Source organism: Podarcis erhardii (assembly GCF_964252035.2).
Source record: "Podarcis erhardii genome assembly, chromosome: 5".
NCBI classification, from domain to species: Eukaryota; Metazoa; Chordata; class Lepidosauria; order Squamata; family Lacertidae; genus Podarcis; species Podarcis erhardii.
In genome coordinates, this window is record NC_138509.1 from 19708720 (window position 1) to 19725096 (window position 16377).

A 16377-nucleotide genomic window follows, 5' to 3' on the forward strand; every position below is an offset into this window, starting at 1 on the left:
TACCACCAAGTTAGAGCAGGCAGGTATCTTCTCGAGTCTAGACGATTAAACCCACACCAAGACCATCTAATCTGCTATGGCTGCTGTTAAAAAGAAATTCATTTGCCTTCACCATTAACGATGGCATGTGCTTTGTTAAATTATCTTAAATTTAGTTTTAAATAAACGTCTAAAATACGTAGGACACTCTTATTTCCCTGAATGATGGTCCAGACACAATGATGTGTCTGGAAGCCTCATCAAGAGATATCAGCAACTCAGAAGCCTGTGTGAAGCTCCCAAATTCCATCCAGTCCTTAGTCCTATCTGATCCAGCTGCACTTGGGTGCTGAACCCTCACTTTAGGATTTGCGTTCCTAAAAAATTAGTCTTCAAGGTGTCACCAAACTATTTGCTGTATTATGGGGAAAAGATAATTTTTCAGTGTGCTCAGTGCCTTATATCCTTGTACAGCTTATTCATTCATGAACAAAATATTCAAAAATAAAAGCAAAGAAGGTGGCGGACTCTCTTTCCTTGGAGGATTTTAAGTAGAGGTTGGATGACCATCAGTAATGTATGATATAGCTGAGATTCCTACATCGTGGGGGTTGGACTAGATGACCCTTGAGGTCCCTTCCAACTCTACAATTCTATGATTCTATGAACAGAAGCCATAAATTATACATACAAACTAAATATATAAGCAATTATATATATATATATTGCATTCCAACAGAACCTGCAGCTGCTTTAGCAACATGCTCATGAAGGTTAACCCTTAGCTGTTTTATCACAGCAAAAATGAAGGTATTGTTCATTGTTGATGAGCAAATATTTTCCCTCTGCTTGCTTTTGCAGAGAAGACAGTTCTGTCTATCTATCAGGGCTGGGGACCATGGGACTGGAGATCTACGAACAGGTGCCAAAACTGGATGCAGTGATATTCCCGGCAGGGGCCCACTGTGGACTGCTAGCAGGCTCAGCTGCTGCACTGAAACACCTGAACGAACATATTTCTGTGATTGTAAGCATCTACATAGATTTAGCTCCTGCACGCAGTGGCGTAGCGTGGGTTGTCAGCACCCGGGGCAAGGCAAGTAATTTGCGCCCCCTAACCCGTGGATTTGCGCCCCCTAACCCGTGGATTTGCCCTAACCCCAGATGTTGCGCCCGGTGCGGCTGGCCCCCCCTGCACCCCCCACGCTACGCCACTGCCTGCACGTATGCATTTTGAAAGCTGTACTTGGCTGTATTTTGGTTCAGACTCTAGTAGCATTAAACCAGCTTGTTGAAACTAACAATAACTAAACAAATTTAAAAATTGTCCAGTAGCACCTTAGAGACCAACTAAGTTTGTTCTGGGTGTAAGTTTTCGTGTGCATGCACACTGCTTCAGATATTATTCTTGGTATCTGAAGATGTGTGCATGCACACGAAAGCTTATACCCAGAACAAACTTAGTTAACCTCTAAGGTGCTACTGGACAATTTTTTATTTTTTTATTTATTTCGACTGCGTCAGACCAACACGGCCACCTACCTGAATCAATAACTAAACAGAAAGACATTGGGCTTTGATAGAGGAGTTAAGTAGAAAAGCACACCCAAGGAGCTTCCTGGCAAATGGCACCGAAAGCTTCAGCTTTTGCTCTTCAAATCACATGAGCCAATCTACCTTTAGCCATGCTTCAGGAAAAGGTATTTATGCGTGATGCATTGCGTCAGAATGTATGGAGGGTGGTGCATGGAGCAAATATGTATCTCACTGAAAACAATGTAGTGAGGAGAGAGAGGAATGAGAGTTCAAAACACATTCCAAGACACACACACAATTATTATCATTAATATGATTATTACTGTATATATATATATCTCACACATTTTTATCAGACTGGGACTCAATTGGATACGCATCCAATTTATGCTTGTGATTTCTGGTCCCACAAGTGAAATGTGCAGAACGCCTATCTGTTCAAAAATCTCCTGAGGTGGTTCAAGGTGAAAGAGGGTTCTCTCTCTCTCTCTCTCTCTCTCTCTCTCTCTCTCTTGTGTGTGTTTTAAGAAACCAGCTGAGGGAAATTTTACCCTACAATCAGAACTTGGCCTGCTACCTGTAAGGGTTAAGCCAACCCACTTAAAACAAAGTGCACCATCTAGTGAAAAAGTTTGGCCACGTTGATTTCAATTTAAGAGACCTGGCCCCTGCATAAATCGTTCCCATTATTATTTGGTTTTGTGATTTCTTTTTTACAAAAATATTTATATAGTTCAAAAGAACCTACAACATTTTCAAGTGACTTTGGATTCCCCTACCCCTCTATGGTTTCCTTAATTTTCCAAATAATGCTGCATATTATTGTTATTCTATACCTTATCTTCTCCAAAATATTTTCAATTTTAAATGTTACTGCCGTTCCTATTCCGAAGCTACTTGCGTTTTTAACACGTTCACAATATTTTTTTAAAATAATCTACAAATATTTTCCAGTCCTCCTTAAATTCTGCCTCATCTTGATTTCTAATTTTACTAGTTGCCAATGCGGCAGATTCCATCAACTTCAGCTGCCAATCCTCTTTAGTAGGTTTCATAATTTCTTATCTCATCAAAGGAGATCTCACAGCAGCTTACAAGATTAAAACTGAACTAAAGCTCCAAATCACTGATAGATCAATGGAACATGAAAGTGCTTATCTTTGATGGATCATAACCTAGATTTGCACAGGTACAAAGAATCGGTTTCACAATGATTTGGTGAAAGTACGGCTTGGGTGCAGTTTGTAAGAGTTGTATCTTACTTATTTATGAGAAGAGTTATACTTATTTATGAGAAGAGAGATGTCTGTAGCCCTGCCTCTCTGTATAATTCACACTGGCTACTGGGTTGCCTAGTTGCAGATGAAAAACAAGGCCTGTGTGGTTGGCATGGCAACCCTATCTGAACTGCTACAAGAATGCTGCTGCTCCTGTCATAGAGTACAAGGACCGTCAATGGAAATTGTGTTGTGCCATCTAAATGGAGCTTTAGACCTTCGGAGGCAGTTTGTGCCCAGCTATATATTTTTTATCTTGGAGAGCTTTTTATATGAAAAAAGCACCCAGACTTACCATGTCCCCACCTGCAGGCTGAAATGGCACAGTCCAAGGATAAGACACATAATCTGAGTTGATCACATTGTTCAGTGCAGGATTCTTAGATTTGGATGGCATGAAAGAGGCAAGGATGGACTTCGTTGCCCATGACCACCTAACGAATCCTTTCTTGTAGGATGCTTTTGCAGTTTGTTTGTTTGTTAGGTTAAGTCTCACGGGTTATTCTGGCCTATTTCTCACTGAGGTGATAAAGGTGACTGTATTGTACTACTTTGAACTTGGGAGTTCACGTGACTGAATCCCCTTTCCCATGCAACTATTCCTCTTCATCTAAAAAACTGGATGCTGAGGGTATGGGTTCTTGCCTAATTTTCTCTCTGACACATTTGTTCTCTGTATGCACGGAATTATTCCACATGAACTTGTATTCAATCATCCGAATCTCCCACCGGCAATTTGAAGTGGCAAAAGACAAGTCATAGGTTTGCTGCCTTTGTGAAAACTAGGTCTTGTACACGGATTGAATTTCTGTGTCACTTTGCCTGGTCAGAACACACTGCCAGAGTAACTCAAGACTGTACCTCTTTGGCACAGGAGAACATGGTTGAGAGCAGTTGACTGAGACATGGAATGTTAGGATGCATGTTTGAAAACTAAACTGAAATGCTAAACCATCATTTAAATGGGGCTTGTCTTTCTCAGGGTGTAGAATCGGAGAGTTTCCCTGTGTTGCAGCAATCGTTAAAGATTGGTCACCCGGTAGAAGATCAGACCCGCAGTAACCATCACTTTTACAGAGGTAAGAGAGTTTGGCATCTTTTCTACTTTACATATGTTCCCATTCCATTGAAAAGGAGACACTAAGTTATCCTGTTTTGTTTTTCTGCTGTTACCTGTGTTGGTAAGGTAGGTGTTCAGATGCTCTTTGCCGTGTTATAAGCTGCAAAATGGCCAAGTATTTTTTTTTAAAAAAAATGTTTCACTTACAATTAGCAGGAAAAATAATCTACTACCTACCCCCCTTTTTTAAAATGTGTTGCTTCAACCTACAGATGTGAGCGGACCTTGTTTTGGCACCAACTCGTTGCAGCTGACTGGGAAATTTGTTGATAAGGTTGTAACAGTGCGGTGAGTACAGCAAATGAGTAAATCAAGGACAACTATTGTCTGGTGTGGTCACTTCCTAGAGCACTTCCAAGTGATTCCAAGAGGCATTTAACTTAAAACAAACCCAACAACCACCACCACAACAAAAGCCCCTAAGCACAAAATGTACTTAATATGATATGAAGAGTGAAGGATTCATTTGGGTTGGAAAGGCATCGTAAGTCACTATGTAATAAGAAAGGGGCCTGGAATCCCTCAGTGAGGTTGGCTCCTGCAGTCACATTTTTGTGGCCATTTTTGACATCCAGAGCCCCACAGCCCTTTAGAGTCATTTGGTGACATCAATGACAGTCATATGTGTTGCCACAGCCAACAGAATTAAGTGGTAGCATGGACAAACGGGGACCAGGATGAGTAAGGTAAAACAGCATTTGTGCAACATTAAATTGATGGATATGTTTTTTGACATAAAAATAGACAGACAGACAGACAGACAGACAGACAGACACACACACACACACACACACACACAGAGAGAGTGACTAGTTGCCTTATTGTGCTGCCACTTCCTGTCATGCCCAGTGAAATGCTTTGGGGGGGAAGAAATATGAGAAATCAAGTGATTTGTGCATAAGCAGCCCTCTGTTTGACCCTGTTCCTCTCACTCTTCAGAGAAGAGGACATTCTGATTGCCATGCTGAGGTTGCTGGAATACGAACGAGCCACGGTCGATGCAGAAGGATCCATTGGCCTTGCAGCTCTGGTCACTGGGAAGTTGCCAGAGTTAAAGGGTAAAAGGTACGGAACTATGAGGAAGGAAAAGAGAACTGTGTTTCTTAGATGCAAAGAGGGTTGTTTAGCCTCTCTCATTGCACGTCCCAGATTATCCACTACTTTTTGGTGGAACACATCCAGAACCAAAGGATTTTGAAGGTATTAGAAGTCACTTCAGCTGTTCTGTGTTGTTTCTTTTCTTAGCTTCAGTGAAGCATGTACTGGATGAAGGCAGGAGCTAAGCTTGCCAGAAATAATACTTCGGTTTCAGTAAAATCAAGCCCATGCCACAGTTAAAGCACTTTAGCTTATACATTACGGAGACTTCCACCACTCAGTAAAAATGGTGTTCTACTTGAGCCAATGGCCAAGCACAGCTAAAAGGAAGTTTGAGGCCCAGATGATGATTCATCTCAAACCCACTTTTCAGTCTCTTGAATGACATTAGTATTCTCTCAGGAGCACATCTTTGTATTACAAGCCAGGATATTCCAGGAGTAGCATACTCCTGTAACTCTGCCACCTCACTGCCCTTTCTTAGCGTACTTTATTTAAAAGCGCCTTCCTGCCACCAAGTTCCTCTGGAAGAAGAGACAAGTGATCTCTTCTTGTCCCCTCATCGGCTTGTGACAGTTTGATCCTGCCAATTGCTGGACTGCAATAAGTTTCCTCCACAAAGCGCAACATGCAAGCTACTTGTGAGCCGGCCTAATTTTGAACATGAACAGATGCTCTACCGGGGAAGAACCAAGCCTGCCATTCAAAACAGTTTTCCTGGGGTGTAAGTGGCTGATGTGATAGTACTCTTGGTCGATTTTGTTCATGGATGTCTGTTCTAAAAATGACATATAAACAATCGACTGTTTCAGAGACCTGGCTTGAATTGACGATATTCAATTGATACATTTGCTTTGTAATCTATGCAAAAGGCAGCTGTAATGGATGGGGAAAAGCAATAACATACTGTACATTTTAGCAGATGTTATCACTCTGATATAAAACATGATGAAGGGACTTCTTTTGTATAGTAATGAATTTCTGGTGATCTTACTCGTTTTCCAGAGTGGCTGTTGCAGTGTGCAGTGGTAACCTGGAGCTCTCACTGATGAGGCAGTGCATAGATCGTGCCCTTACACTGGACAACAGAGTCTGCAAATTCTCCATTCTGATCTCTGACTGTCCAGGCGATATTTCAAAACTGCTGGCGATCTTGGCTCGGGAGGAAACAAGGTAGCCTAGAATGATAACCAGGAAGAGAACAGTACTCAAATGCTGACATTCATTTTATGTTTCATATTTGGGGGGGAGAAAGTCACATTGAAAGATACAAGAATGGGTTTATTGATTTCTTTTGAGCTATATCTCACTGAAAGAATAGAGGAGGTAGGAATACACGATTCCAAATCTCTTCATTGCTCATTCATGTAACACCCAGCCATGATTTGGTGTTACATCTGAATTGCATCTGGACTCAGGCGTCTCTTTTGAGATTCTTGGAACTTTTTCAGGTGTTGTTTTGTCCCTGGGGTGAGTGGGCCTCAGGCTTGCAAACCCTGCTCTATACACTTTCTAGATACCACTAGAATATAAACCAAGTGCACTCAAAGACAGCAGGTGTAATCCCTGCAGTATATAATGCAAACGAATGAAGAAGTACAATAACAAGTGAAAAATGAGAAAGATCAGGAGCAGTAAAGAGCTTCAGCCTGTCAGCCATATCCTTCCCTTCCAGCAATGATTTCTCTCCCCCCCCCCCAGCCCCCTAGCTGCTGGCTGGAAAGTATCTGTGCATTCAAGCAGAAGACCTTGGCAGGCAACCATTCCAGCACAAGGTGGAAGAATCAAAGTTTATGATCTCTCCATGCAATGCTGCAAGGATGCTGTTCATTCAGGTTTTCATGAGTACGGGCAGAGAGAGTCAGCATGGCCCTCCCTGAGAGAGATAGGAGACCAAATTAAGAAAACAACTCATGACTCTTAAGACTCTGATGCTTTCCTTGATTTTTGCCCTCCTTTCTGCTAATTGGCAGATGCTAAAAAAAAAGAAAATTACTTTCTGCATAAAGAGCATACAACTATGACTAGTTCTGCTGTGATCTCACATACAATCTCTTTGTTCTAGAGTACTGGACATAAAACAAGAACACATGTACGTGGCGTCTGATCTGTTCACCAGCGAGGTAAGGAAAAGCCTTTCATTATGGCAATCCTGCACAGACTCAGTTGTGGCTGTGTATGAAACTGCCACATACACTCATACCAATGGTCAATCTAACCCAAATGGCACATGTTTTGACAGGCAGTAGCTTCCCAGGGTCTTCAGTAGAGTTCTTCCCTAACCCCTGATATTTGAGATCCTTTTAAGTGAGCAGCTAATCTAACTCTTAGGAGTGGGTTAGATAACACTAGAACTGGAGATCCAGTGAAATTGGTTTGTAGTAAATTCAGGAAAAATAAAAGAAAGTACCTATTTTTCATAGTACATCATTAGCTTATGGAAGTCCCTGTCACAAGATGATGACCGTGGCCTTAGATGGATTTTGACAAAGGGACAGCTCTGTGAAGGCATGTGTCAGGAAGCATTGACCAAGTAGGACTTCCTGGAGTGAATCCCTAAGTTTTTAGTAATGTGTGTCCCTTTAGCTCACTTTATACAATTTCTGTGGAATGTGGATATGACCACGACAAACATGATAGTTGCATAAAGTGCAACGTTTCACTAGTGAACGGTTCCATCCACCAAGAACTGCTGCAAATCCAATGTACTCATTTAAATGAATGGAGATTGAGCATCAACAGTGCTTGGTGGTTCATACTGGCTCCAAGCCTTGCTAGGCAGCACAGTAAATCTGAACTCGTTAGCCAACTTTTGCTTGAACATTATACATTCACTCATGGAGAGCTGAGCATTTCCTGGCTCACGTGGTTGCTTAGTGAAATACTGATGGGATGGTTTTGCTTTCTTTTACATATAGCATTTATTCAGCTACTTTGGCCAGCTCTGGACAATTTTAATAATCCCCAGTGCTCCAATTATGTTTTGCTGGTAAAACGCAATACAAGAATATTTATAGCTGAAGCTCCCAATTGATTCCAGATTTTTGGAACTTTCATAGCCAGCAGAGATACATAGAATACATTAAAACATACCGTACATTGGAAATTCACTCGGCTTGCTAGAGAACAGATTATCTTTACAGAAAAGTACCCGGTTTCAAGAAAAACAGACTTTTGCCTCCCAGCTGCCACATGCTTTCATTTTAAAATGTATAATTTTGTTGGAAAAGGGGGTGGGGGCATAAGTTAAATGGGACAATACAATGTATATGAATAGTTGAAATAAAAATCCTTACAGTTTAACAAGATTTTGTGCACACCACTCTAGAAAAATGGTTGTTCTGGGCACTTCCAGACTGTCACTCTTTTCAGGGGGACAGAGAAAAGATCTGCACATAGTAAGGAGTTGTGACAGTGAGGAAGGTGTGGAATCTTTCAAAATTGGTAACAGAACCAGATAGATCTTTGGCTGGAGGCACCTGACATGTCTGTCACACACTTTGTGAATCCTGCACCTGATTCCACATTCCATGCTTTTTAAAGAGTTGCAGAATTTACACAGCCCTGATCACCAATTCCCCATTTCAAGCCATGCATGGTTCCTGGGATTAGTATTTCTATATCCCTTTCTCCATCCCCTAGCCTAGCCTGTCTACAGATTATTGCCCTGTCCACAGCCCTGCCCCTCCTCAGTCTCCCTTTCTTATGACAGCCTGCCTCTGGACACTACTTTGCATTCAGCTGAAAAGCTCTCTCTCTTTCTGACTCCACATCCCAATAACTCCAGTGGCGTAGCGTGGGGGGTGCAGGGGGGGCCGGCCGCACCGGCCGCAACATCTGGGGGTTAGGGTTAGGGGGCGCAAATCCACGGGTTAGGGGGCACAAATCCATGGGTTAGGGGGCACAAATTACTTGCCTTGCCCCGGGTGCTGACAACCCACGCTACGTCACTGAATAACTCTATCTTCATGTCAACAGCTCGCAGCTACCCTGTTCCTAGGTTCTGTGTGAAGGTTTTTTCCTCAATGAAGTGCATTTTTTACTTCTGCATCTTGTCAGCAGTTTCCTTGACAACTTCCCTCCTGGGTGTTCATGAAATTCTATGAGGTCACAATAACATGTCCAGTGTTTACAGGGGGCTCACAGGCAACCGGCTGGCAGTAGTTTTTAGGCTATTATATGTTTTGCAAGCCAGCCAAACCATATACTGCGTCTCGCTTGCCAGCTAGTGTGTTGTAGCGCTGCCAAAATACATTCAATCTAAACCAGGTAAGGGTTAAGATAATTTGTAAATTCAGTTGAACTGTTATGCCTGTTTAGAAGTGAGTCTCTCTACTGTATCAGTTTTCCAGCTGTAATTTCCTTGATGGTCTCATGTACAGTTTGCATGTCTTCATAGGTGAAGGCCAAATGATACATTTTATCAAATAAAAGAACTGGATGAATTACAGATGCTACATCATAGCCATTCTCCATAGAGATGTTGTTTCCCATCTAATGATGGGAAGAATGTGAACACAATGTGGTCCTAATTACCCAGCTGTATACAGTGATCTCAGATGATGGTCCTAGGATGCGCCTGGCTGGGTAGGCAGCAGAGAGTTATGAAGATGTTGCCCCAGTTTTAGTGGCATCAGCAGGGGAATGTATAGTGGGAGTGGGGGAGCTGACCACCATCTGGGGTGGAGACCTATACATTTGGTTCCTATCCTGATTCTCAAGTAGTCACTGCTCCAACACATCTTTATGAGGGATGGAGATTGAAGGCATGGGGGCAGCAATGAACTCCTTTGTCATGGCTGGACCATGTAATGTCGTTAACTTTGGAACTGTAGCAGCACTTTGCCCCTGTAAATCTGGTGGGTGTTCAGATCACCTGTCTTTGGACACTTGTGGAACCTGAAGCAATCCTGAATGCTCTTGGGGGGTCTTCCAGTGGAGATGCCAACGATCTGGCCCAAACCCTGGCTTTGCTATGGCATGGCAAGATGAAACAGGCAGTTGACACAATCACTCCCAAGCATCCTTCTAGCCCTGTGGAGCCTGAGTGGCTTCTTGATATCCTGGGGTGCTTCTGGCTATAAAGCACGCTGCACGAAGACTAGAGCCCCAATGGCACAAAACACACTCCGAAGCCAACTGAATGCTGGCTAGCGCACATAATCATGCTTACCATGTGGCGATGTGGGCTGCGAAGAAGGCTCCTTTTGCAGCTTGCCTGGCATCCTCTAGTAACTAGTGGGGAAGCAACCTCTGAAGCATGCAGAGACCCACTGTGACCAACTGGCAACGCATTTGGAGGGTTAAGTCTAACTTCGGAGTGACCTTCATTCTACAGTTCCAGATGAAGTATCCAGTGCCAAGGATGTGTTGTGGGATCAGTTTCAGCTTATGCAGTCACCTGGTGTACACAAGGTGCTGGCGGCCATATGCCCAGCCACTTGCTCTCTTGACACCTGCCCCTCTTGGCTTATTAAAAATAACAGAGGTGACTTGACTACTTGGGGCCAGAATGTGGGTACCACTTCACTGCATGAGAAGGGGGTGCATTCTTTCAGGCCTCAATTCTTGCCCAGGCATCCTTTGTCACTTGCTTTCTTCAGCCGAGTAACAAAAAGTGGGGTTTTGCATTGCCTGGGTGAAACACCTTTCCCAAACACACATTTGCTAGGTGTAGTAGCAGCATTTGTGGCGAGAGTCACCGAGGATGGGAGAGGGCAAGTCTTCCTTGCCTGCTGATTTCTCCAGCATTCCCTCCTGTCAGAACTCCCCAAGCTAGAAGAAAAATGGGACAAAATGGGTGAAGGCAGGGGAGGAGTTGTGAGTAGACAGCCTCCTGTTTGCCTTGCAACATGGAGCTCTCAACAAAATGATTTGAATGTATGTGTGAGCTGCGTGCATCAAGATGCGTCACATCGTTGTCTTGAATGCCTTGAAAGCTGCACGCAGTCGGAATATTGCAGATGCCAGATGGGGACTTTTTTAGGCAACAGCAAACACATGTGCTCCATGTGGACGATGGCTTCTTGCCAAATGGCCGGGTGGGGCGCTCCAAAGTGCTCTGCACAAGTTGTTTCCCAGCCCTCATTTATTGTTTTTATAAGGGGAGCTTGCCAGTTCTGCAACTCTCTTAATCTGCACCCCTTTGTTTAGCCTGACATTCCTCAGTGCAGATGTACAATAGCTATTTTGTAAATGTCTTTTTTCCCCCAGCAATGAAAAAATTCAGCCAGCCTGGCTTTTGAATTTAAAAATATCCTCTAACACAGGTGAAGTCCTTTTACCTCCTATATGTTGGCCATTTTAACCCCAAGGAAACCTAACCTCTGGGCACACGGCAGGGCTTAAAGCAGGGATGAAGTTTCCTGTAAAACAAGGCAGGGCTCACTTAGACTTAGCCCTAGTCTGTGTGCCAAGAAAAAAAAGTATTGTGTTAATTAGAAGACACTCAGCACATTTGAGCACACACAAAGTGCTTTTTGGTCACAGATGAGGAACCAGAGCCCTTGTGTACCTCAGAGAAACAAGAGGAATGACTTCCAGCTCAGAAAGTGTGTCTTCCTAATAACCCTGAGCATTGACACCACTCGTTAGAGATACAGCATTTGCCAGGAGTCAGACCTAGAACTGAACAATCTCCTATGATCCCAAGATCATCTGTGGGGCAAAATACAGAACAATCACATGAGTCACTGCAGACTTGCCTGGTATTTTTGCTGAAAGAGAAACTGTCAACCATGCCAACATTTGCCTTCAATCAGTTGGCAACAGTGGCACACAGATAAAAATAAAAACTCAATTTCTGGTCATGGAAACTGGCCCTTAAGAAGAGACTAACTTCCTTTCTACTTGATGGCTCCTGCTTGTCTGTGCTGTCAAGAATTTATTCATAACAGCGAACATATACCTGAACTGACGTTTCCTAAGAGAACTGGAGAAAATGAAAGCGGACCTTAGAATCAAGACTTTAATGGAGTCTTTGGGTATTTACTGAAGAATCAGCAACTCACGATGCTTTCAGGAGACAACTGTTATCTTCCAGCTGCTCTGTCTAGGAACGTTGCACTCTGGGGGAGCAGTTGTTATAGCCAAATGCAGGGGTAGGGTGCCACAGCCCTGGGGGCTAAATGTACCCCCTAAGTCTTTCCATCCAACCCTCCAGACTCTCCCTGGCCCATGCCTCCTCCCTCAAGCATTCCTCACCAGCCCTGCCCTGCGCTTTTGCCGGGACATAATGTCCTCTGGAACTGTGATGGCTCCCACTCACCTGCGTGGAGGGGTGTGTGTGTGTGTGTGTGCACGTATGCCCACCCAGACACCTCTGACTTTTGCATGGTTGAAATGTAGCCAGCTGCACAAAGGAAAGATTCACATCTGTTCCTCCATCAGTTTGCCTACAGCACCACCTAGCAATCTGTTCCTCCATCAGTTTGCCTACAGCACCACCTAGCAATGGTGTGTGACCCCTAGAATGTTGCTCATGGTGGAATGTGGTATTTGGGGAGAAAAAGGTTTCCTAGAGTGACATCACTGTATGTGGGTGCTTCAAACATGGCGGACTGAACCAAAATCCAACCATTTTATAGTGGCAAAGTTTCTGCGGATGAGAAAACTGGGAATAATCCCACTGGTTTAAATGATGTTTGTTGCTGTTGTTTTCCAGGTCACCTGCATTGTAGAGACCAGAGACAAAATCCACACTGCTCAGTTAAGGAACGCCCTGCTAGACTGCTACCCAATGATGACATGGATGGAGCGGTGATGAGCCAGCCAGTTTTGAAAAGCTCCACGATCATCTTCCTTGTTTCAGTTTCAGGAAAGCTGAAGATGTTATTGTTGCTTATTTCTATAGAGCCATCACACTGTATATGGTGCTTTACAAAGAACCGGGATCGACAGGTTCCTACTATCCCAAGGGGTTTACAGTCTAAAACGGCACTGCAATCAAAAATACGATTGCGAAAGCACTGGTATGTTTAAATCCTGCAAAATGGAAAAGTTAGGAAATAGCAGTAGGGTTTCTCTTCTGCGTATTCTCTCAAATCAGAATGAAACACCTATCCTGTATCATGAAGATGAATAACTTATATCTTTAACTTAAGTGCTTCATAGCAGCTGCAGAGTTTCAACTGTAGTCTTTGTATTAGCTATGTATTCCCCACCCCCCATATGACACCTCCCCCAAATTGCCTTCTGGATGATATAACTGAGAAACTGTTGAGGTCCCTAGTGTTGTATAGACTCCTGTAAAATACAAGGTGTAAATTCCAGAAAGGGACTTCTCCAAGCTCTTCTTCTGTGTAGGCAATTCCTGCTCCTTATGATGATACTTCCTTCCTCATTGCTTTGCTTATTCCACATCTTCCAAGCCAGAAAACATTACTTCAGCCTTGCAATAAGTCCGAAAAAAGTACAAGTCCACAGAAATGTTTACAAGCCTGCGTACTCTATGCTAGTTATTTGTACCACCCTGGCAATCCGAGAGAGGGGAGGTGAAAGAGTCCAGGATATCCCAGTTTACAAAATCTTCTCTGGCTCAATACCTGGAGGCAATACTTGCTCACCTTAGGCCAGGGGTCAGCAAGGTTTACCTTGCCTGGGCCGGTTCACTCCGGCCATGTGGCCCATGGGCCTTAGGTTCCGACCCCTGCCTTAGGCGATTAGGCATGTGGGTATTTACAAGCCTGAATTACCTGAAAGTTGGGTTTTGTTTTGTTGGCTCCCCGCCCCCACCAGCCTGTAGATCTCTACTTTGCACATATTAAAATGTTAGTGAAAACTGCTTAAGGATGTTGTAGTACTACATGTTATCATGCTAATTAAAAAAATAAAAATAAAGAAGAGAATCGAAACCTTTCTAATTATCACAATTTAAGCAAAGTGTTTTTCCCCGGTTGAACACTTCCAATCCATTTCTGGCATTTCATGAATTTAGTAATGGGAACCATGCTTCAGTGAATAAGTGTGTTGCGCTAAATAAACTTTTTTTATATAAAAAAAATGGGGGTAATTTTCTTCTTCTTATGGCTGCTATGGGGAATTCCCCAACCACAGCAGCTATGTCATAACCACTGATGTGGATGGAACAAAGTGGGCGAAGCATACAAGAAAAGTGCAATACCCCGGTGGTGTGGAAAGTCAATTGCTGTTATGCTTGTAGCTTACAGGGAAGAGCTATGATTTATTAGCACTAGGAACCATCTGCCTGGAAGCAGCCCAAGACTGTAAATCAGATCAGCTGATTAATAGCCATACAACCTACAAGTCACAGCTATAATCTTTGCAAACCATTTTTCCTCCTGTTCAATCCAAATAGTTACAAAAAGTGAGGTGGGGTATAGAAGCTTGAATCACATAGCAATTGTTTGTGATACTTTGGGGAGGCCTCATACTTTAACCTAGGTTAGTTAAGTAATAAAAAATGGCACCCACTGAGTTCATAATTCATTTCTGTATCACTTGCGATTGTTTACATTATTTCTTGCTCTCCTGTAGGTCAATAGTATTTCTATTTTACAGATGGAGAACTGAGGCTGCTTGATTGGGACTTGAGGAATGCCATCCAGAGAATCTATGGGCAAGCTATTAGATTTGGACTCCAGTAGTCCATGAATTATTTTTAAAAACAGACAACATCTTAATTGCTAAGTATTCTAATTGCTAAAGTTGGTCTCTCCTTTAGACACCAAGGAAATCAAAGGTGTGCTAAAGAAGGAAAATGTGATTGCAGGGAAGCTAAAGGAATTAGTTGTTTCTGTCTGTACCGTGGGAAATGTAATGCGGATCCCTATGCCTGAACTTTCTGTGGGACTGAGGCAAACAAGAGATTAGATTCTAAGGCTTAATGGCAGATTAAAATGACCAGATTACTAGGCACAGATAGTATCCACTGAAGAAGCTTCTGTAAAATAAGTCCTGTCTCATGTTTTAAGAGGTCTTTGAGAGTGTCAGTAAGCATGTGTACAGGGGTAATCACAGTGGACACAGCATTGTGTACACGGACTTTCAAAAAGCCGTTGATACAGGGTGTATCCAGCACTTCATGCAACAGGTTCCACTTGCAGAACAGACTTCTTCTCCATCTCCTCTTATAATAGTAGCATCTGGTGTGTTCCAGTGAAGCGGATGCGTGAGAGAGGGCTTTTGCCCCATGTCCTGGTTGCACAGATGGGACAGTATGCTGGACTAGAGAGGCCTTTGGTCTGATCCATTGGGACTCTTAGGTTTGCATGCTGCCGCCGCCAACTTTAAGCATTATATTAACTAAGGAGCTCCATTTGATTAATGGGAAGTGGGACCACAAGGCTGGATCTTCCCGACGTGGCACGCATTTCTGGCCTTGCCCTTTGGCCACATGTTGAACACAGACTCTTGTAGTGAAGGGACAGGATACCCAAACCTGACTGTGTAGTCACCCCAACTAGGCCCCAAGACTTCCCAAATTCATTCTTTGAGGATTCAGCAGCTAAAATGCATTAGCTAGAGCTGTATTTCTTTCTTTCAGGATGCAAACTTAAAATATGCATTAGCTTTTGCTGTATAACACAAAGTAGCTGAATGAACAAAGCCTTCTCCTCTTCTCAGTCCATGAAGGCCTTGTCAGTGGCGCATCCAACTTATCTTACCAGGTTGCAACTATCCTGGCACACTGACACACAGACCCCGGGAATAGCGCCAGGAGTACAGAAACAATTTCTATTCATCATGAATGGAGATTGTTTCTACAAACTTACATGTACAAGCTCATGAGGCTGGATTCTGGGGGGGGGGACCTAAAGAGAATATAGGCTGCACTCTTAAAGTGCTGCTTGCTGTGGTTGACCACGCAAGTGCCTTTCTGCTGCCTGGGAAGCAGAAATAAAAAACTCTTCCTCTGAACCATCCTGTGTTTGGCTCATCCCTACGATGAGCAATGCTCATCCTACGCATGGGAAAGGCCTGAGAGGCTACAGTAGGAATCATAGAATCATAGAGTTGGAAGAGACCACAAGGGCCATCGAGTCCAACCCCCTGCCAAGCAGGAAACACCATCAGAGCACTCCTGACATATGGTTGTCAAGCCTCTGATTGTGCACAGTATCTACGCACATTTACCTGCTCATGCAAAGGTGTTTGAATTATAGCCATTGAAGGGTGATGGCCAGCAGCACAAGCCTGCTGGGATAGCTCAGTCAGTAGAGCATGAGGCTCTGAAACTCGAGGCTGTGGGTTTGAGCCCCACTTTGGGCAAATGATTCCTGCAACTGCAGGGGGTTGGACTTCCAAACTCTACAATTCTATGTATATGTACCCTTATCACTTGGGAGTCGATGGGGCTTGTGATGAGAGACTATGGGAAGCCAAACAGAATGTTGTTTTATGAAGAAC

General features: G+C 43.4%; 1 protein-coding gene and 1 long non-coding RNA gene across 11 annotated transcripts in view; one reads left to right on the forward strand and one right to left on the reverse strand.

The window, feature by feature from the left end:
• SRR (serine racemase) overlaps positions 1 to 15789 on the forward strand; it is a 34361-nt gene extending 18572 nt beyond the window's left edge. For 5 of the 9 annotated variants that reach the window (XM_081864326.1, XM_081864323.1, XM_081864322.1 and 2 more), the window contains 7 exons: positions 841 to 1006; positions 3775 to 3871; positions 4125 to 4200; positions 4852 to 4977; positions 6016 to 6183; positions 7076 to 7133; positions 12674 to 14487. In XM_081864326.1, the coding sequence (XP_081720452.1) occupies positions 841 to 1006; positions 3775 to 3871; positions 4125 to 4200; positions 4852 to 4977; positions 6016 to 6183; positions 7076 to 7133; positions 12674 to 12772 (790 nt within the window). In that variant the 3' untranslated portion in view covers positions 12773 to 14487. The other 4 variants (XM_081864329.1, XM_081864328.1, XR_014157088.1 and 1 more) reach the window with 3 other exon arrangements.
• On the reverse strand, positions 4807 to 8734 carry LOC309343172. 2 transcript variants are annotated; one of them, XR_014157148.1, is made up of 3 exons: positions 8307 to 8734; positions 6005 to 6188; positions 4807 to 4946 (listed from the first exon to the last, which is right to left on the reverse strand). It is a non-coding gene; the product is annotated as an uncharacterized lncRNA (long non-coding RNA). The 2 variants fall into 2 exon arrangements; XR_014157149.1 differs by lacking the exon at positions 4807 to 4946 and adding an exon at positions 5555 to 5788.
• Positions 15790 to 16377: the final 588 nt, after the last annotated feature.